Here is a 22,119-nt window from a genome sequence, read left to right on the forward strand (position 1 = left end):
AAGGAGGAAAACAGAAAATTCCGTTGAGGCGTTAGATATATATTCAACTGCTTCCTTGTCAAGTTAGTTGAGGTCAATTCTCTCACATTCCATTTACAGAAGAATATCTAACAGTCAACCCCTACCAGCCCTCTCTCTCTCTCTCTCATCAAATCGAACCCTCCATTCCAACAGCAAAAAATAGAAAGGAGCAACTCTTTCAGTTCATTTTGTTTTATATCCTTAATCAACTACATCCGCCCACCTCTTTGTGCAGAGCTAGCTAGGTAGAGCCACCATTGTCATCCCATAAAACAATCCCATTGGCCACTCTCTCCTTAATAATACCAAGAACATGCACTAAGCTTGCCATGGGCGTCGACATGTCTAACAATCCACCAACTTCTCGGACCAAGGACTTCTTTGCTTCCCCAGCCCTCTCCCTCTCCCTCGTATGTACTTCTTCACCAACCCTCATCCATTTCATTTCAACTAGTTAACCTTTTTAATCTTAGCTTTATCACTAGTAAAGATAAATCCTCTTTTGGGTTGTGCTTAATAATGTTTTTTGTATTTGGGTTTTGAAGGCTGGGATTTTTCGTGATGCTGGGGCGGCCGCAAGCAGGGAGGTGGAGGAAGGAGATGAGGGCAGCGGTGGAGGCGGAAGTGCAGCTGTAGGGAGTGTCCGCCGGAGAGAAGACACGACGGAGATTAGCAGCGAGAACTCGGGCCCTGGGAGGTCGAGATCAGAAGATGAATTTGACGGAGAAGGAGAGCATGACGAAGATGATGTTGATGGAGACAACAAGAACAAGAAGAAGAAGAGGAAAAAGTACCATAGGCACACCACCGAGCAAATCCGAGAAATGGAAGCGTAACTACACATTCCCTCTCTTAATTTTTTAACCCCTAGTTCAAGCGAAATTTAAGACGGTTTAATGTGTTATGACTAGGAACAGATATGGCCTAGTCACATCTTCATTGGAACACTTGAACCAATGAGTCGTTCCTGCAAAATGAAAATAATTTTCGCACATCTCCTCTTCTTGTGCACATTTCTGTTTGTTGATTCGTTTAATTCTGTGACAAAAGAAATACCAATTTTTCTGTGTGAAATACCATGTTTTAATGGAAGTTGGATTATCAATTCAGAAAAAAAATAAAAAGGGAAGTTGGATTAGTTAGGATTTTGGAATTTGAACAAAGCACATGCTTTTGTAATTGGTCGGTTTAATCTCTTTTAACTTGCATGCAGCTTTTTTGAAAAAAAGATTACTTTACCATGTACGATGTAAAGGTTCAAAGAGAGTTGGTGATATAAATTTGCTCATCACAAAAGAAAACATACAAACATTGAAAAGTCTTTTGGCTCTTTGTTTTACATACAATTTAAAAATATTGATTAGTTTCCCAATTGCAGTGATTTAATTTTAAAAATACTAATCTAATTTTGAATGTTTTAATGTTTTCGTTCTTTAACCAGATTGTGTTAATCAATTGAGAATGTTACTAATCTGCAGGTTGTTCAAAGAATCACCACATCCTGATGAGAAGCAGAGGCAGCAACTGAGCAAGCAATTAGGCCTTGCTCCAAGGCAGGTCAAGTTTTGGTTTCAGAATCGTCGAACCCAAATCAAGGTACTCGATTTAATTAATCTTCTGATAATTGTGATCGCTTTCACACCAGCTGTTGGATTATTGGTAATGAAAAATTGGATACTTATGGGTTTATTTTACACAGGCTATACAGGAACGCCACGAAAACTCTCTGTTGAAAGGTGAAATGGAGAAACTCCGCGATGAAAGTAAGGCAATGAGGGAGCAGATAAACAAAGCATGCTGCCCCAACTGTGGCACTGCAACCACTAGCCGGGATGCCACCCTCACGACCGAGGAGCAACAACTGCGAATCGAAAATGCCAGACTCAAATCCGAGGTCAGAAGTTAGAACTATTTCTTCAACGACATGAAGCCCCAAAAAAATGATCGATCAAATATTATTTGTCACATACTTTGGACTAATGAACTATGTTTCAATACATGTCTGTAGGTCGAAAAACTCAGAGCAGCTCTTGTAAAATACCCTCCCGGGACATCCTCTCCTTCCTGCTCCGCTGGTCAAGACCAGGAGAATAGAAGCTCTTTGGACTTCTACACTGGAATCTTCGGTCTTGAGGAGTCGAGGATTATGGAGATAGTGAATCAAGCAATGGAGGAGCTTCAGAAGATGGCTACTGCAGGCGAACCACTCTGGGTTCGGAGTGTGGAGACTGGCCGTGAAATACTTAATTACGATGAGTACATCAAAGAGTTCAACATTGAAGTTCCTGGGAATGGGCGGCCAAAGAGATCCATCGAGGCCTCCAGAGAGACTGGGTTGGTGTTTGTTGACCTTCCGCGACTAGTTCAAAGTTTCATGGATGTGGTACGCACTAGCACCTTTCAAGAAGCTGCAATATACAAGTCTTATTGCTTTTTTCTTGCAAGAATTGTAAGCTAACCGCCTCTGGTATTATGTTGTCTGCAGAATCAATGGAAGGAAATGTTTCCATGCATGATCTCGAAGGCGGCAACTGTTGATGTTATTAACAATGGTGAAGGAGACGACAGAAATGGTGCAGTACAATTGGTAAGCTGCAAAATTTCCTTTTCAACGTGAATACGCAGATCAACATGTCTGCAGCATGGATCAGAATATTCTGCAGATGTTTGATTTCATTTAAGAAAACTCAAAGTCGAGTTTGGTTGCAGATGTTTGCAGAGCTGCAAATGCTTACGCCCTTGGTTCCCACTAGAGAAGTGTACTTCGTTCGATGTTGCAAGCAATTGAGTCCTGAACAATGGGCTATTGTTGATGTTTCGATTGACAAAGTCGAAGATAACATAGATGCATCCTTGGTGAAATGCAGGAAGCGTCCCTCTGGATGCATCATCGAGGACAAAACAAATGGCCACTGCAAGGTACGCAAACGTGTTTCCAAATTTGATCGCATACTTAATTATAATCTTATGAATAGAACACAACATCAAATCCCTCTCCTTTCATGAGATTTCAAACACCTAGACACCCCGAGTGTGAAAATTTGGATATCAAAATTTTACATGAGCGGTGAGAACTGATCTGAGTATTGCTTTTGACAATTGACTTTGGCCATGGAATGGAAAACAACACGAAAATGAAAACCAAAACACAGGTGAAAACAGTAGAATCATGCATAGATTTGTAACGGTGCAAACCAGGTTATAATGATCTAATGACGGTCTGCAGGTGATCTGGGTGGAACACCTAGAATGCCAGAGGAGCACAATACAGACCATGTACCGAACCATTGTCAACAGCGGTCTAGCATTTGGAGCAAGACATTGGGTAGCAACACTGCAACTGCAATGCGAACGGCTTGTTTTCTTCATGGCAACCAATGTTCCCATGAAGGATTCAGCTGGTATGTCCAAGTTAAACAGACTTAAAAATGCATCTAGTTACAATGACTAAATGAGGGTAATAGTCGAAATTAAATGCTTGGAATTGATTACTGGAAATTAGGTGTGGCCACCCTTGCTGGGAGAAAAAGCATTCTAAAATTGGCACAAAGAATGACAGCCAGCTTTTGTCGTGCAATCGGAGCATCAAGCTACCATACCTGGACCAAGATCTCAAGCAAAACAGGGGACGACATAAGGATTGCCTCCAGAAAGAACTCGAACGACCCAGGAGAGCCTCTCGGTGTGATTTTGTGTGCTGTTTCTTCAGTATGGCTGCCTGTCTCTCCTTATCTGCTCTTCGATTTCTTAAGAGACGAGACTCGCAGGAATGAGGTTAGTAAATGTGAAACAACTCTACTAATCTGTAATTAATCATGTTAATAGCCCAACAAAAATGTTAATTAAATTTCTTGTTCCCTAATTGCTAGTGGGACATTATGCTAAACGGAGGACCAGCTCAAACAATTGCAAACCTATCCAAGGGACAAGATCGTGGCAATGCTGTTACAATCCAAGTGGGTTCTCCTTCTTGATACACAAGTTAACGACCCTCGTATTGTTAACCCGAAATCTTTATAATTTATGCTAACATATATTTGGCATTCCAATCTTTTAGAGCATGAAATCAAAAGAGAACAGCATGTGGATACTGCAAGATACCTGCATAAACTCTTACGAGTCGATGGTGGTCTATGCTCCAGTGGATATCCCAGGAATGCAGTCGGTGATGACTGGATGCGATGCAAGCAATATAGCCATATTGCCTTCAGGGTTCTCGATTCTTCCTGATGGACTGGAGTCGAGGCCGATGGTCCTCACATCCAGCCAAGAAGACAGGAGCAGTGAAGGAGGAACTCTGCTGACAGCAGCATTTCAAGTCTTGACAAATTCCTCCCCCACAGCCAACAAGCTAACAATGGAGTCTGTGGAGTCTGTCAACACTCTAATATCATGTACTTTGAGAAATATTAAAACAAGCTTGCAGTGTGAGGATGGCTGATCAGAGTAACTTAATTAATTAGGTTTAGGCATAGTTAAGTTAAAAAATTAAGGTTTTAATATATTTTTATTTCTTCGTTTTTTTTTTTTTTTTAGTTACCAGTGGTTTTAGAAGATGAGTCATTTGTGAGTTTGTTTATTCGTTTTGGTTGGAATGGAGGACTTGGGACTTAAGGAAAAAGTCTCTAAACAAGTATATTGGCAAGATTTGATTTATAATCTTTATAATTTTACAAGTTTCCTTGTAAATAACAATTTATCAATGCCAAAATTTGGTTAATTTAATTGCTATTTGCATTCTTGCCATCTGAAACGGCTCAGTTTCTTAGTATTTGAGCGATATTCTACTCTAGCCTAAGCTATGGAGAGGCGGATTCAAACTTGAGTACAAATGGGAAGGTGCATTGCCATGGCCTGAAAAGTGAAACAAAATTGGTCATCCAAATTTAACTAGAAGGCCTTTTCACCTCAAGAAAAACACTGCCGGCACAGAATGATTACCAACAAACTGGCCACCTACAACATGACACTGTCACGGAAGATGTAACAGTCCTCACAAAGATGAGAGACTGGAGATACTTTTCTTACTGCTATGAATTTAGCACAAATCTGCACTTGTTCAGCTTAACAAAATCAATATTCGGCTCTATAGCATGTACATTATCCTTGGTTTTTATGGTTATCATATCTTTAGCAGTAGTGGCGACTGGAAGAGTAACTCATTCAAAACTCAAATGTAACAGAAGCAGAACAACTGCAGGCAAAAGCACTTGCTCCCATGAGCATTCTAACTTTACAACTTTCCCCAAAAGCATATATCACTAAAAATCCATCTTGTTAAACACAAGAGTTCTAAACCTACAAAAGTACCAATTTTTCACATTAACCAGCAAGCACGCAATATTCTTTCATATTTTCCAGTGAATTGTAAACCCAGAAATCGTCACATTTTGTCATTCTTTTATTTACATTCATCCCATTTGTTATTCAACTGTACTCTAGTATCTATTAATCCAAATTCATTCAAGAAGCACTCGTCGAATCATCGACAAAATATGGAAATTCAAAAAAAATCCACACAATGCAGTCATCAAAATCCCCATAACCACAATCCCCAACACCAACATTTGAAAATCCAATGAAATTAAATGATAAGGCACATCATCAAAAACCCAGTGAGATTGAGGTTTCATTAATTTCAGCCAAAGAAAGCTCAAGATTTCATTAATTTTCAACCAATAACACTAAATTCAAAACATTCTCATTAAAACAGCCCAACTCACTAATGCACAATCAAAACAACAACATAGACTAAACCTGCAGAGACTCCAAGGGAATCCCGAGCTCATTCGGCGCATCGCCTTCACCGGACTTGCTCTTCGATTTCTTGGCAGGAACCGGCACAGCAAGAAAAGTCTTGGTCTTGCTAATGGGTCTGCATTTTTCAAGCTGGACAACGTCCCCAACCTGGAACTGGTTATCCGGGTCGTGGGCCTGGTACTTCTTCTTCTTCCTGACCCGCCTCTTGTACTTGGGGTGCGGGGCGAGGCGGGTGACTTCGACGGCGACGGTCTTGTCGCTGGTGGCGCAGACGACGCGGCCTTGGAGGTACTTCAGGGCTCTGATGGGCGGGAGGAAAGTGAGGCGTTGTGGGGTGGGGAAGGCGAGGGAGGAAGTGGGTTTGGAAAGGGGGGAGAAGGGGGTGGAGGAGCCATGGAGGAAAGGGGTGGAGAGCTTGGGAGAGGGGTGGAGGAGTGAAGCTGTGAGTGACATTTTTGCTTTGGTTTGACGTTTGAGTTTGGAGATTTGGGTATAAAGGGAATGATGGAGGATAAGGGATATGAGATGAGGTTTCTCTGTACCCTATCCTTTGGGTTGGGATTTTTGGAGTTTTGGCTCTCTATTGAAAATTTTCTTTGGAAAAAACTCCAAAATGGTGTTTGGACACATAATTTACCATATGACATTATATGTTTTTTTTTTTAACAAACGATATTATTTACACTAAAGATAATAAAGTTGGGCTAACCTTCACAATGAACTAGCAATAATATAGTTCAAATTTGTTTTTGGCGAGAATCGAATCTAAAACCTCTCACTTACAAGTGAAGATGAATATCACTAGACTGTAATACTAAGTGACATCATATTCATATTTTGGATAAACAAATTATTGGTCAACGAAGAGTTCGTATTTAATTGAGATTTTTTTTTAATAGAGTTATAAATTATGAAGTTTGATGGAATTTTAATGCAAATTTCATAGATTTTATGTGAACTTTGAGTGAATTCTCTTAACATCTCATGAAAAAGGATTAGAATTGTTAAAGTCATGATTGAATACTCGTAAAACTTTTATAGACTCATTCATAAGCATGGATCAATCAATATATATTGGGATAATGCTTGATGTTACATGTTATCTATCTTAGCTTTCTGGTCACTTGACTTTAGATTCCTTATTATGGTAATTGAAATTGTGTTGTGAATTCACCTTCTAGTATTAATTCTCGATTATACAACATTTTTTACTCTTAAAACCTAACTACCAATTACATATTATTTACTTTACATGCTAATCTTGTGAATTGTTATTAGCACCCCAAAAAATCATTATAATATTTCTCTCTCCCTTATGACCTTTATGGAGTGGCAATAACACCTTCCTCATATTAACTGGATAATAATTACTAATTTTAGTAAAATTCTAAGTTGGTTTGATAACCATCTAGTATTTTCATTTTTGTGTTAGAGATAAAGGAGAAACACATGAGAAGGGAGTTACATAGAAGAGTAAAGGAACGATAGTAGGAGAGATGTAAAAGAAATGTATAAGAAAAGTTCCACAAAACGAAAAGTAAAACTAGATATCACTAACGAAATGATGGCATGAGACTTTAGTAATCAAGAGACATTTTATAGTGAGGATGTCCTTTGAAACAAAAAGGAAAGTAAAACATAACTTTGTGTCAAAATCGTTTAGTTTTTTAGGTTCGAGAAATTTCAATATTGAGCCATTTTATGAAACAAAAGGGACAGTAAGACATGCCACCAGTTGGCTAAACAAGTAATTGTCAAGCCCTTGGCTCATACATATTTTCGTTTCAAACTTTTTTTTTTTTTGTCAAACAAGATTACTTCCATTAAAAATTAGTATAAGACCAAAGAAAACTAAAAAAGTCAGCTAAACAACATTAGAAAAAAATAAAAGGCCCAAGATACAACAGGAGGCCAACACAAACTTAGACCCAAAGGTAGAAAAAACAAACAACAAAAAAACTAATCTCAAACAGCATAAACCAAATCAACACCGTCATCACATCCTCATAGGATGCCAAACTCCGAACCGAAAAAGTAGACACCATATCCAAATCTCCTTCACGACCCCCTGCAAATATATACAAACAAAGTACCTTATAGATAGAAAGTAAGGCTAAGGATGTATATAAAATACCTATACTGTGGCCGAGGCTGCAAAACACTTGGCCTTGATGAGGATCAGACTCGGTTAGGGGAGGGAAAGTGAGGGAGGGAATTAGATCTGATATCCAATTTCGGATTGAAGCCCACATATCCAAGCACAGGATGGGGTGGGGACAAAATATCACGGCTAAGGAGGGAGGAAGGAAAAGTAAATAATAGAAAGCAGTAAATACAGGCGAAATGCCATGCCCCGATCCCAACATACGTCTAAGATCGACAAGTGACGTCACCACATCCCTGTTTATCTATCATGTCTCGCCTCCGAGACAAGACCAAATCACAATCAATGATTCAACCACGCAATCATTTTCTTTTATTTCATGAATGCATTTAACCTTTGCTTTAGACTGTCTATGTACCTTAAATAAGGATCAAGCCATTCGTAGTTCACCCTTTGTTAAACTTTGAACTTTTCGCAATACACTTCCTAGTAGAAAACATAGAGTATCACACTACATAACAACCATATACCTACTAAGATTTGTTATTTTGTTAATCACATACAACACATGGTTTCCAACACTATTCCACAGTCATGTCAATTAATCAATTCCATGAATCAAAGATGCACAACATTAACTTTTAACTACGCTAATCAATCATCAAGATCACATATCATTTCACAAAATTTGATAAAAGAATTCTACATAATTCCCTACCTAGATTCCAAGTAATAACATAGTAAATTTAATTTACAATCACAATTTCTATTGTGAGCAATTTCTATTCACTCGAATTTAGGATTCCGAACTAAACTTTATGGCAATAATCAAGGGCGAGATTCCAAACCACTCAACGAAATCCAACTAAAATATGGTTGCCTATCGAAATGTACCTAGTACACCTAATCATCATAACCCTAAGTAGACAGTGATAACCCATTGCAGATATACCAAGCATGATCACCCCTACAATGCATATGGTGCCCCATTGCGGATAAACCAAGCAGAACCATAGGCATAATCTAATCATGCAGGCAGTGATCACCCATCGCAAATATACCAAACATGATCACCCCTGAAATACGTATGGTCCCCTATCACTGATATATCAAGCATGATCACTCCTAGAATGCGTATGGTCCTCATTGCAGATAAACCAAGTAAAACCATAGACATAGTCTAATAACGTAAACAGTGATCACCTATCGTAGATATACCAAGCATGATCACCCTTAACATATGTATAATCCCCCATCGCAGATATACCAAGCAGGACTGTACCCTATAGCTCTAGGTAGTGATCACTCATCGCAGATATACCAAGCATGATCACTCTTAGAATGTGTATGGTCCCCCATTACAGATATACCAAACAGAACCATAAACATAGTCTAATCGTGTAGGCAGTGACCACCCATCGCGGATATACCAATCATGATCACCCCTGAAATATGTATGGTCCTTATCGTGGATATACTGAGCAGGACCATCCATATACCACTGCTACATGGTGCAGTTAGATCAACATACAACCTACTTACCCCTATCTCAACCTCTATGATCACAACGTAAGCACCTGCACTATCAACTTCTCACGACCACTAATTATCTTTTCATACTAGCATATAACTTCTAATAAGATTCTAGGCTCGCATTTCTATATTAGCAATTTGTACACTTCATTTATATTATCTAGAAATTCAATAAACAAGTATAACACAATAAGGTGCCACTTGTACGTAAATCGAGATACACGTCTACCGAGAAAGACACGTCATTGTGATGAACCCTTTAAGCTTCATGAAATCTCAACAACACTCTAAGATAAATAACACGCTGAAATAACTCGGGGCTCGTTGACTAAAGAGTCAACCGTCGATCAAGGTCAATGGTAGGGTCCACAACCCTGGTAATCCAATATAGAAGATCCACCTATCAAATTTCTAATCCGTAAGTTCCTAAAGTTCTTAAATATTATGTACCATAACATACTAGAGTTTGGTGACGATTTAACGGTAGGATCTTTATTCGTTAAAATGGTCAAGTGGTCTTCCTTAATGGAACTAGGTTCAAATGACAGAATTTCACTAACCGGGTGTCAAATATGGAACCGGGGTATCAAATGTAGCCTAGAAGGATCAAGTGGTTCTTCAGGTCATGCACCGCTGCGAGTTTCTAGAAAATTCACCTAACTCTAAAAATTACCAAATTTTAATGAATTGTAGAGCATAACAAGGGGAAGAACTTTCATACCTGGGCCGAAGTCCCATTTGACGGGGAAATACCTGAAATTGCCTTCAATCCGTTGGAAACCCTAGAAATGGTGAGCTTCGATTCGTCAAATCCACAACTCAACCACACCCATGCTTGTTTGGGGTTTGCTCCTGGATTCAAGGGAAGATTTTGGTGGTGGTAAGCGTTGGAATACCTTTCAGAAATGACGGATCGCCGTTGTGTACCCCACAAAGCCCTCGGCTTCAATTATCATGAAATGAGACCAATTTGTATCAGATTTTTTACGAAAATGGAAGATGGAAGGTTAAGGAGTTGTCCCCAGGTGTTTTTTCACTATGAAACGCTAGAGTTGGCGTTGGAATCCATGGTTGCAGTTAGGTCGGGTCAAGTAGGAAACGGGTCAAGGAGGTGGATCCGGTTTCCCTCATCTTCCTCTTCTCTGATTTCCCTCATTTCTCCTCCCCCTGATTGGTCACCTTCTCCCCTTTTTCTCTCCCATGTCTCTCATTTTCCTCCTCTCTCCCGCCGCCATCTAGCAGCTTCCAATCTTTCCTCTTTTTTTTAAACGCTGCTAATTTCTTCGTTTCAACTCCAATTCACGAACGGTTTTCACCTACGCGCTCGTAAGATCGAGCTTTGTCTAAGGTCTATGAATTTTTAACGATTACTAACCAAAATTCAAAAATCGTAATTAGTTTAATTAAAATCTAAATTTAATAAAACTCATATAAATTCCCGAAAATAGTTTAAAAATCTCGCTAATATGAGATAAACTCAGGGATAATTGAGATCAAACTCAGAGAAAACTAAGATCAAACTCAGAGGAGAACCAAAATAAAAGAAGAAGAAAGAAGATTTGAAAGAGGGAAGGAAGAGAGGGTGGGATACTGTGAGGGTGAAGGGGTAGAGGAGATGAGAGGGGATGAAAAGAGAGAAGGACAACGGAGGCAAGGAGAAGGAAAAGAGGGAGGGAGTAGTGGAGCTGTTGTCGACCACGAGCAAGAACAAGGGGCGATGGCTAAAACTCATGTCTAGGGTTGAGTTTCTGCAGCAGCACAGAGAGAATTTAGGGAGTCTTTTAGACTAATTTTAAATTTTATCTATAACATAATTTTTCGTTTCAGTCAATGATTTGAATTTAAAGATAAAATTGTACAAACACCATATGAACGAATAGCTAAAAAATCCCCGATTTGATTTTTTAAATTTTTTAATTTTTTAAGTAAACATACGATTTGATCATCATTAAACTGTTATGAAATAGCCTTGCAAATATAACCACAATTTTATCATTCTTATTTACTTCACAAAAAGAAAGTCATAGATCATAACTAATAAAATATGCAGTTGAGTTGTGAATATGATCCAACAAGGATAGGCTTATCCAGCTTCAACTCCAGGTGGCAGCCTGTAAGTGTAGTTCATATCCTCTAAACAAAACCCATCTCGCCACGTGTCATGCTAAGATCCATGCAAAATATCAAAAACCCAATCACGCTGAGTTCCTCACGCCCCTTAACGAACCGAGAAACAGAAGAACAGAAAAAGAAAAGTTAGCAAGTCCAGATACTGAAAGAGTAGCAGCAGAACAGTATTATTGTAAGGCCATGGCATCTCTGGCAACCCTAGCAGCCGTTCAACCGGCCACCATTAACGGCCTCGGCGGAAGCTCCCTCACCGGAACAAAGCTCGTTGTGAAGCCCACTCGCCAGAGCATCAGAACGAAAAACATCAGGTACTACAACATAAATATTTAAAAATAGCAAATGCTTGTTGTTTCTTGTTCTTTATGCATTGTGATGGGTGTGTTGAGTAATATTACTGGTGTGGTCTGCGGTGGTTTAGGAGTGGTGCTGTGGTGGCCAAGTACGGAGACAAGAGCGTCTACTTTGACCTTGAGGATCTGGGCAACACCACCGGGAAGTGGGACTTGTACGGTTCAGATGCGCCCTCACCTTACAACCCTCTTCAGGTTCTGTGACTAACTTAGAATTTGTTTCATGTGTTCATCAATTAAAAAAAATGCAAAAAAAAACACAAAATGCTTTCATTGAGAGTTGAACTCAAGACCTCCCGCTTACTAAACGGGTGCTCTAACCAACTGAGCTATGAAAGCTGTTGTTGAAAAATCACAGATATTACATTACTTATGACACTGTAGACAAATGTTGTTCTACAAGTTCCCTCCATGGTTAATAAATTAGTCATTAATTAATATCTAGTTTGCTCATCTGATTTAATCTTGCTAATGATGGCTTTGTAATAATAATCTCGCATTAGCTTTTCACGGAGAATTTTGTATCGATGTTACTTGAACTTAAGATCTTTTTTCGTTTTTAATCAGTTATTTAAAACGTGTCAGTTTGCATTCACCGTCAAATTTTCACATTTAATGTTCATTTACTCTATTTGAATAGATGAAAATAACCCTCAATTTAACAAATGTGATGATAGCGGACAAATTGACACTTTTTAAACGATTAGGTGTTTGATACCGAATTAAAAATTCAAAAGCCAAGTCCAGAGGCACTCAAGTTCATGAGGCATTGCTAAAACTTTTCCTACATTCTATACTGATTAAGGGATATTTTACTTCTTGAACTTTATCCAAGCATTGTTTGAGTTAATTAAGTTGTTGAATCTGACTGCAGAGCAAGTTCTTTGAGACATTTGCTGCTCCATTCACCAAGAGAGGCTTACTCCTCAAGTTCTTGATATTGGGAGGAGCTTCCACCATTGCCTACCTTAGTGCCACTGCCTCCGACGACATTCTACCAATCAAGAAGGGCCCACAACTTCCACCCAAGTTGGGCCCACGTGGCAAGATCTAAATTTTATTTGGGATTTAATCCTCATTTTCTCAAGCTTTTCATCATGTGTGTGTAATTGTTTCTCTATTTTGTACTTGTAAAGCACCTGTAATGCAGAATTAAAGCCCCTAAGTTTGGCAATATGTCAAAGGTATTTTTTCTGGTGCAATTTGGGAACTGCCATTCATGTTTTAATATATTATTGTTTGGCCGTAAGATTTCAACTGAGTACCTCTTTCAACAAAGTGGATACGGATGGACGTTTGTCCTCGTGCTTTTGGTTAAGTTTGAAATCTTCATATCATGACGAAAATCGGTGAAAAAATATTGCAGACGGTATGAAGAATCTGGAGTACAAATAGGGGAGGAATAAAATTAAGATATGTCTAAGAGAAGTCATCAAAATTATAGTTTTCAGTCGGTCTACAAACCCTCATTTGTTTTCCTCCTCCTTCTTCCCTATGTACACGAAGGGAAGGAATAGAATGAGCATCACACAACTCCAAGGATGCCAATGAGTGCTGTGAAATTTACATTTGAAGTCTCAGGCTTTCTTGCTCCTTTACATTTCTGTATCTGTCTCGTTTAGTTCCTCATTTTTTCGCTCTTTCTTCTCCGATTTTCCCCTGTTGACACTGCTAGTGGCGTGCCGTTGGACTTCTCAATCCACCTAAGTTCTCTAGATAGGAAATCTTCTTGTTGGTCACTATGTTTGCAATCTTCTGTATATGTGGATGCTTAACCTCACAATAGTCTTCATCCGCAGCATCCAGGTCCTTTTTTGGCTCGGTCTCAGATTGATCTGCGCCCCAACCCATGAAATCCGACAATGTCATTGAACAGGGTGTCTCCCCACCGGCATTTTCTTCTTTAGAAGACCTATCCGGAGAAGTTGCAATTGTAGTGTCTTCTAAATAGGGCCGTTTACAGGCTACATGTGATGGATTCTGAGTAGCAAAATCAGCATAAAGTACATCTTCGATCCGCGACAAAACTGTGAAGGCCAAGCTTTCTAGTATTCTTGAATAGCTCTCCAGAATAGCCTGTCCAACATCCTGTAAAACCAAAGAACAAGCATATGCATAAGTTCATAAACACGATCAAATACTTTATAAGTGATTTACTTTTTTCTGCAGTATTTTTTGTGTGAAAATGTGCACTAGCACTCAAAATCAAGGGATAAATTATGTTCTTACCGCGTTGTATTCGATTTTACTAACGTCGAGTGACGATTGAGGGATTCCAGGGAACCTCTGCTTGAGGAGAAGTAAGATTGTCTCTGCTCTCTCTTCAAAAAGTTCTCTTTTCTCCAAGCTCACTGCAGAGCCCCAACCCGATTTCCCATCTTTTTGGTTCATCTTTCGCTTCCATATCACCATGGAAGCCTCCATTTTGTTCTTGAGGTCTAGAATTTTGTGCTCTGATGATAAGTCCATGCTGCAAAGAAATTGGTCAGGATCAAAGAATTCAACTGTAATGCTTCGGTAGATTGTGTCACCAAGACTTGCCCTCCCATTCTGCAAAAAATCGACAAACCAAACCCAACATCAGAACGCGGTTATAGAACTCATCAGGCCACATGTAATGTAAGGAGGCAAAGAGGATAGTTCCCTCTTTCTTTACCTTGGGGAGGGATTCAATGTAGTTTTCGGGGATCTCCATTTCTGTTAAAACTTGAGCATTGATGGCCATAGCTGCTTTAAGCACTTGGTTGACGCAATCCTTTTGATATTGTATGAACTTTCGTGCGGCGTCTGATAAACCATTTGGTGGAACTTTAGGAGTAGGTAGCCACCATTTGTCATCTTTTCTCTTTGCAGATCCTTTCTCTTTCTCATCAGCATCTTTGGATACATAATAGAACTCTTGTTTTTCTTGGAAGTTATCTAGACAATCCTGCATAATCCATTAGGAGTTTTGTTAGAGAAAAATAATCCATTAAATCCGAGTTTTCTTAAAAAAAATGTTAACAAGACTTACGATAAGCATTGCGTCGAGCTTACGCAAGGCAGGGATGTTCATGTGAAGATCTGTTCGTTGCCGGGTCACCATTATCTGTTAGATCAAAACATACAAATTCTTAACAGAAGGTGAAATGCGAGTGCAAATGCGTACGTGACAAGGAACAAAAGAGGAGATTGTACCTCCATGTTAGTTCCATCCTTGCCCTTCTGTTGTGAAGCAACAAATTCAACTATGTAATCACTGACACACAAGAACCAATCTATTTCTTTTCTCCACCTCTTTTTCCTCTCGGTGGACATGGGTTCTAGGCGAGTTTGTTCCCCAAAAACAGAAGCTGCATTGCGTTCGGAAAGGAATGGTGAACGAAATGCAATCCAGAAATAATAAAAAAATAAAAAAAATCTGCTAGCCTTTGCACTAATACAAACCATATTGATTGTATACATACCGGCAAGATTTGTAATAGCATTCGACAATGCCAACGCTGACGAAACACCCTTACCTCCACCGGACATATCTTCACCCAGAAGCAATTTCGCGAACCTCTCCTTCATCTGTTCCATATCTGAATCAAACCCAACAAGAGATAAATAATTCATAACTCAAAAAAAAAAAAAAAAAAAAATGTATACATTACAAGTTATATATGGCAGACAAATCATCACCTGTTTGCTGTTGCTTTTCCCTCGCTTCTCTAGCGGCAGCTTCCTCTTTGCTCAACTGCGATTTAGAGCCTTGAGCTCCATTACTACTTCTCGATGAAGCCTTCTTATCATCGTCCTGAAATTCTAACACGGTAGCACTCTCGATGCTCAAGCTCTTTGTATGCCTTCCGGTATTCTCATGCATTCCCTTGAAATGATACAATCTAGACTTGTAATCCTCTTCTTCTTCTTCGAGCGCCCGGACCATTCTCAGCTTTTTGAGGAAGATTTTTATAGAATGAACGACGGAGAACAAGGCATGACTGCTGTTCAACCTATTGGGAGGAGGGAGAGGAGGGCGAGAGGGATCTATTTTGTCGGTTACGCGATTTCGTGCGGGAGAGGGAAGAGAGCTTCCAAATCCAAAAGACTTAAGAAACAAGACTTGTTCTTGTTGTTTTTTTGTTGCTGTTCTTGTTGTTTCTTCTTCTTCTTCCTTTTTCTGATGAAATGGTAAGTTTTGACAAAAATGTGGAGGGGAATGATTGGGAAGATTTGATGGGTTGGTTAATTTTGTTTTCTTTTTTTGATATTTTTCAGTTGGGTTGGAGGAACGTGGGGTGCATGTTTTGAGAAATTAGCATGCAAACACAAATGTTTTTTGATAATTTTTTTAACTTCTAGTTTTTGTTTTGTTAATGTTGTTGTTTTGGGGAGGTTTTGGTTTTTGGCTTTTTTGAGGAATGAATGAACTGGATGGTTGAGGTTTTGATGGTGGGGGTCACAGAGCAGCTAAAATCCCGGGAAAGACACAGGTGCTTTTCTAATTTACCACCTCTCTCTCTCCTGGGCCGGATGAGATTGGACCTTAAGAATAAGATTGAATTAGCAGAAACTTATAACTCATGTATAAGGATAGAAACTTATAACTCATGTATAAGGATACGTTAAATAACCCGGTCTATTAAGGATTCATAACCCATCATGTCAAGTCATGTCCATCTCACATTTTGACACAACAAACAACGAACTGGACTCAAATTTATTTTAATTGATCACAATCTATCTCAACCAGCGCACCAAAACAGGCCTATTGGATGGTTTCGGTGGGTCAATAGCAGCCCCAGCTCCTCTCCTAGAATATTCAATTTCATTATACGTAGATGAGAGAGAGAGAGAGTGTAGTTCCAACAACTTCTTCTCTACTCCAACAACTTCTTTATAAGAACTTGATTATCGGTTTTTATGCTAATCATGACGGTTGTCCAACAGTATTTCTCTCTACTTTGTAACTTACAAAAAGTATTATCTGTTCGTGAATCGTGATTAGTATTTGACGGTGTTGTTTGCTCACGATGCAACACATTCAGACCTTGGAGCATTACAATAGAAGTGGATTGCAAATTTTGATTCCCATCAAAATTGATCAACAATTTCCTAATTTTTCATAGTGAGTCCCAAAATATCGAACAAAATTCATATAAAAATTAAAAAGAATAATGTAATTTGTTTTTCGATGAAACAGTGGAAAAATTCCAATTCCAATTCCAATTCCAAACTTTGTGTTTATTTGTGCATGTTGATTTTCCTTGAAATTATTTAATACAAACACCAAAAATAAACAGTGGTGTGCAGAAATTACTTCCGATTCATAACAAGTCTTGAGCCACTTGATCATGCTTAACATACCATTCAATACTTAATCAAACTTAATATCCAATTATCTATACAAAAACCTGTAATTATCTCAATGGAGCACAAATAATAAAATGGAAGTCAAGAACAACATAGAAGCACAAACAATAATCCAACATAGTAATCCAACATAGAAGGGAAACAGTCCTTTACATGGAAGGAGGCATATTAAACACCAAAAGCACCTTTTAACAACATACAGTAATACAGATAAAGGGTCTCAAACCCATACTCACCACTAGCAATTTGCTTATTTCAATTGACAGCTCCAGATTCTGATCCCAGCGAAAGAAAGCTAGCAATATCGTGAACACCGTAACCCTAGTAGTCGAACGGCCATCCTGAATACCCCATCTCGTTATTATGTTCCCGCATAGTTGATGGGCTACTTTCAGTTGTTGGGTTATGACTAGTGCTTGAGCTAGAGCTGGAACTAGATGAGCGAAACGGCCACAGAGATGAGAAAAGGTTTCGCCTCCCTTGGTTTTCTCTACCACTCTCCCTTGCACTGGTATTACTACCAAAACTACTGCTTCTACTTCGACTATTTGAGCTACGACTGCTTCCCACTCCTTGCGGACCTTGTGGAGGCAGTTCTTGGCGGCAAACAGGGCATGAGTTGTGTTGGACTAGCCATGGTACGATACAATCAGTGTGGTACAGATGGTCACAAGGCATTTGCTTTGCTTCAGATCCCAGCTCGAATTTGTCCTTGCAAACAGGACAGTGCGCATCAGAACGGAGATGCCTATTTGTGATCTTAACAGTAGGCATTGCATCAATTGAACCTCTGGAGGCTGGGGCAGGGCCTCGCCGGTCATTAGCTGAAAGCTGCTCAAATAGTTCTTCTAAGCCAGGACCTACAAAATAATCCCCAACATTACCCCGTGTCACACCTATTCCAGGCGACCCATTGAAAAAAGCTTCAAAAGTACCGTTTCCAGAAAGTCGAAAAGGAATTTGGCCACCAAAAATCAATAGAGGAGCAAACGCCGGGTTACGCTCTGGAACTAAATCTGGTCTTCCCCTAATGCTATCATTACGCCTTCTGTCTGTCAATTGGTGCAGCGCTGAGAAAGCTTCCATGATCCCAAACCTCCTGTCAGGATCATCATCATTGTCCAGTCCAAAGAAATCCATTGGGCTGATATGAACCATATCATCAAGTTCTTGAACAAATCCTCCATCGCAGCCTGGGCAAACTGCATCTCGCCCTCTCAGCCGAACTGGCTGCCTGCAATTGTAACACCAGTGGGTGTTTCGGCCACTTGACATCTCTCCTCTTCCAAAAACTTATGAGTACATACAACAAGTCTTGCCCCCGAATGCCTCAATATTTAATCATCATCTGAGCACAGTGACACACAGAGATCGCAAATTAAGGTCAAGCCACCTATTTCAAATTCAAAATCATTAAGATACAGTCTGGACCCAAACAAGTTCGAATTTGGCAGTTCGCATAAAGAAATTGAAACTGCGATCCATACTACATACACAGGAATTTATAAAAAAAAAAAAAAAAAAAAAAAAAAAAAAATCAGATTGCAAAGATATTTATTAGAATCTTTATGTAAAGTGCTTTCGTAAATCCAATGTATTTCTGAAACCAATAAATAAAATCCAATTTATTTCCTAAACAATTACAATTACCCAATTCAGATACTCCAAAATCCAATTCGATTCGAATTGCATCCATCTATTTCAGGTTGATCATTGGTTGAGTAATTCACTAATTAAAATACCAAAAAGATAAACAAATTAATAACCAAGATCAGAAATAATCAGCTCAACAAATATTCTCACTCAGATAATAATCCTTTTGTAAAACAAAATAAATATATTTGGATAATTCATTTTTTCAATCCAATTTATTCCCTAAATGCTCCAAATCAACCAATTCAAATACTCAAAAAACGAATTCCAGTCGAATCCAATCCATCCATTTCAGGATGATCATTGGTTAAATCTAAATAATCAGTAATTCCATATTAAAAATACTAAAATAGTTAACGAAATTATATCCAAGATCAGGCTTTAATAAGCTAAAAAAATTAAAATTAAAATTAAAAAAAAAAAATAAATAACTAGCCTCATTTGCAGCAGGAAATTCAGCACTTAAACAACAAAAACAACACTGCGACTTCAGATTCATACAAATAAATAAATATATATATATATATATATATATTTGTATAATTATATAGTGTAAAGGCAAACCCTAACCTTGAGAAGGCGAAGGCGAAGGCGAAGGCGAAGCTATACTGAAATTTCTGAGATGTATCCACATCGATGATGCGACAAAATAAATGAGTGTGAGAGACCCCGCTTCCTTATCTCTCCTCCCCCTCTCGTTGTCTAGTATCCTCCTTTAGATGGGCCTTTTGTTAAATCAGATCCGTTATTTTGATCCAACGGCTGGAAATGAGCGCCTGTAGTTACTCAACTTTATTAGAGCTTTTCGTGCTTTTCTAACCTTATGTCAAATTACTTTGACAAAACTGAAAAAATCATATGTCAGGTATTACAGTATAATAATATTACTCTTCACTTGTAATAAAAGATCTTAGGATAGATTATCGTCAAAGACGAATTTGAACCATAATATTACCAATTCATTGTGAGGCTAAACTCATCTGCTCACTCTTAATGTAGATAATATCGATTATTAAAAAAAAAAAACAATGGTTGAACCAAATTGCTTGCATATATTTACAAGAAAATAAAACACTGCTCAAATATTGCTTGGTTTAGTCGGATGGAATGGTTGAGCTCATTTTACCCCAGCCATATATTTTGCAGGATGATTTTGATAATCCTTTCAACTTTCAAATCAGTCTTAATTTTAAGCGTATTTCAAACTATGTACGAGAATCGGAAGCATTAAATACTCCTCACATGAAGTACAAATTGTTGAATAGAGTTGTCTTTGTATAACACGTCTCATGTAGGGGTGTGTTGTTAGGATATCGGACCACATGATTTGTGAGATAACTCTCCTACTAAAGAATCTCTCGTAAAATTAGTTGAAATAGTGAATTCTACGGCTTGGATCAATAGCACTATGTGCATACAATTGCCTTAGCTACAAAGAAATATTCTGAAAACTTTATGCTAGATGGAGGAAAGTAAAAATCTCAAAAATGGTGGGTGCGATAATGTAATTTAAATTTTATTATGTTCGACTTTGTAAATTGACTTTTATCATGTCTCATTTTGCAATTTGCCTCCATCCAACCAAACATCATCATCTTACGTGTCCTCCTGCTGACCACCAAGGAGTCAGAGGTGCCATCCACTTACCACTATCGCTCAGACTAGTCACTATACAACCAGTTCAACAAATCCCAACCTCTCCAACCATTTTGATATGTGGGGTACCCACAAAATGTTAGCCTTATAAGGTTATATAATTAAAACACAAACGAATGAGTGATTGACCTGATGTTGGAGAGTTGACTTTTTGTAATTAGTTTAGTTACCTATTTGAGTCATTGTAATCAGATTGTAATTAGGTTATTTGATGTTTCTTTCCTTGTAAATCACTCTTGTACATTATATATTTTACTCTTGGTGAGAAGAATGATATTAGGAAATTAACCCCAAAATAAGTCATAATTAGCATGGTATCAGAGCAGAGATACTAGGATTTCTGCTTTGCCCGTTCCCTCAAGCAAACTCGTCCCTCCCATGGAGAACCTACCACCACTCCACGGTGGAAACAACCTAATTCTAACTGATTCTACTCCTACACTAAACACTACAACCCTAAACACTACCACCCTAACCTTCCCTACCATGAATCCTACCCTACCTATATCGCAAGTTGTTGCACAGAATGTCCATCATGATTCGTCTACTGCTTCGATTGGCATCAAACTCAATGGTGCCAACTATGGAGTTTGGTCTTAGATTGTTGAGATGTTTGTTGCTGGAAAAGACAAGTTGGGCTACTTGTTTGGGAGTAATCCCCAACCACCTATCGACGATTCGGCCTTCACCAAATGGCATACAGAGAATGCTATTGTGAAGGGTTGGCTCATCAACTCTATGGAACCCAATTTGATTGGGTACTTTCTTCGACTACTGACGGCAAAAGGAAGTGTGGGACGCGGTTGCTCGCACGTATTATGATGGCTCTGATATATCTCAAGTCTATGATCTTACCTGTAAGGCTTTTCACATGAGGCAAGATGGACGACTGGTGGAGACATACTATAGTGATCTTCAATCTTTGTGGCAAGAGATTGATTATCGTCGACCTAATCCGATGAAGTGCGGTACCGATATTGAAATTTGAATAAAATTGTTCAAATGGATCGTGTGTACACTTTGCTTGCAGGATTGGATGAGATGTTTGATAAAATTCGTAGTGATATTCTACGAATTGAGCCCCTTCGTTCCGTTGAACAAACTTTTGCCTATGTTCGCTGGGAGGGAATGCGACAAGCTGTGATGAATACCGGAGGACAACTGCCAAGTGGGGCAGCCATGATGGCTCGGCCTGCCACACGAGCCGTAACTCCACCTCGTCCCCGCGCCCCTGATAAGTCACATGCACCGAGCCCAAGACTGCAACCCCAAGTTACTGCCTCGAGCCCAGCACATGGCAGGCTCTTTGCTGCTGAGACGACCTCACGGCCCACCACGGGTCCCCGTCTTCCTCATCTTAAACCACCCATCTTGGCTGGTGGTTGTACTTACTGCGGTAGTAAGAAGCATAGTCGTGATAATTGCTTCCAATTGCATGGCTATCCTGACTGGTAAGAACCATTGAAGCTTCAGAAACAACGGGAACGAGACGAGCAAGCCAATCTCGCCACCTCCATGTCCCAATTATCTTTGATATCTCAAGATGATCCTCCTCTAGTTTTGAGTTCTTCCGAC

General features: G+C 39.1%; 5 protein-coding genes and 1 non-coding gene across 15 annotated transcripts; 2 read left to right on the forward strand and 4 right to left on the reverse strand.

Moving 5' to 3' along the window:
• The first annotated feature begins 234 nt into the window (after window positions 1–234).
• HD6 (homeobox-leucine zipper protein GLABRA 2-like) lies at window positions 235–4,746 on the forward strand. Its single transcript, NM_001293998.1, is given in 11 exon segments — window positions 235–431; window positions 567–853; window positions 1,500–1,617; window positions 1,721–1,915; window positions 2,030–2,404; window positions 2,507–2,608; window positions 2,731–2,940; window positions 3,248–3,422; window positions 3,524–3,795; window positions 3,891–3,977; window positions 4,079–4,746. Coding segments are annotated over 11 exon segments (2,286 nt in total). The 5' UTR covers window positions 235–350; the 3' UTR covers window positions 4,463–4,746.
• A 902-nt stretch (window positions 4,747–5,648) lies between these two features.
• LOC103405452 (small ribosomal subunit protein uS17c) lies at window positions 5,649–6,386 on the reverse strand. Its single transcript, XM_008344454.2, has one exon. The coding sequence runs from the start codon at window positions 6,232–6,234 to the stop codon at window positions 5,773–5,775; it is 462 nt and encodes a 153-aa protein (XP_008342676.1). The 5' UTR covers window positions 6,235–6,386; the 3' UTR covers window positions 5,649–5,772.
• A 4,596-nt stretch (window positions 6,387–10,982) lies between these two features.
• Window positions 10,983–13,147, forward strand: LOC103405453 (photosystem I reaction center subunit VI-2, chloroplastic-like). The gene is made up of 3 exons (XM_008344455.2): window positions 10,983–11,856; window positions 11,967–12,093; window positions 12,773–13,147. The coding sequence occupies exons 1-3, from the start codon at window positions 11,729–11,731 to the stop codon at window positions 12,950–12,952; spliced, it is 435 nt and encodes a 144-aa protein (XP_008342677.1). The 5' UTR covers window positions 10,983–11,728; the 3' UTR covers window positions 12,953–13,147.
• TRNAT-AGU (transfer RNA threonine (anticodon AGU)) lies at window positions 12,164–12,237 on the reverse strand. Its single transcript has one exon. It is a non-coding gene; the product is annotated as a tRNA-Thr (tRNA).
• A 59-nt stretch (window positions 13,148–13,206) lies between the features above and the next one.
• On the reverse strand, window positions 13,207–16,330 carry LOC103405454 (rop guanine nucleotide exchange factor 12). The gene is made up of 7 exons (XM_008344457.4): window positions 15,562–16,330; window positions 15,345–15,461; window positions 15,076–15,230; window positions 14,912–14,986; window positions 14,555–14,827; window positions 14,128–14,448; window positions 13,207–13,986 (listed from the first exon to the last, which is right to left on the reverse strand). Exons 1-7 carry the CDS (start codon window positions 15,806–15,808, stop codon window positions 13,570–13,572), a joined length of 1,605 nt encoding a protein of 534 aa, XP_008342679.1. The 5' UTR covers window positions 15,809–16,330; the 3' UTR covers window positions 13,207–13,569.
• A 1,013-nt stretch (window positions 16,331–17,343) lies between these two features.
• Window positions 17,344–19,593, reverse strand: LOC103405455 (probable E3 ubiquitin-protein ligase RHC1A). Of its 10 annotated transcripts, none has more exons than XM_008344460.4 (3): window positions 19,459–19,593; window positions 18,171–18,583; window positions 17,344–18,095 (listed from the first exon to the last, which is right to left on the reverse strand). In XM_008344460.4, the coding sequence occupies exons 2-3, from the start codon at window positions 18,508–18,510 to the stop codon at window positions 17,557–17,559; spliced, it is 879 nt and encodes a 292-aa protein (XP_008342682.1). In that variant the 5' UTR covers window positions 18,511–18,583; window positions 19,459–19,593; the 3' UTR covers window positions 17,344–17,556. The 10 variants fall into 10 exon arrangements, with proteins under 10 accessions (XP_008342682.1, XP_070672845.1, XP_070672846.1 ...); XM_070816744.1 differs by having other exon boundaries at window positions 18,171–18,628; window positions 19,459–19,591; XM_070816745.1 differs by having other exon boundaries at window positions 19,453–19,538.
• Window positions 19,594–22,119: the final 2,526 nt, after the last annotated feature.

This window comes from Malus domestica, chromosome 17, assembly GCF_042453785.1.
Source record: "Malus domestica chromosome 17, GDT2T_hap1".
In the NCBI taxonomy this organism is placed as follows: Eukaryota; Viridiplantae; Streptophyta; class Magnoliopsida; order Rosales; family Rosaceae; genus Malus; species Malus domestica.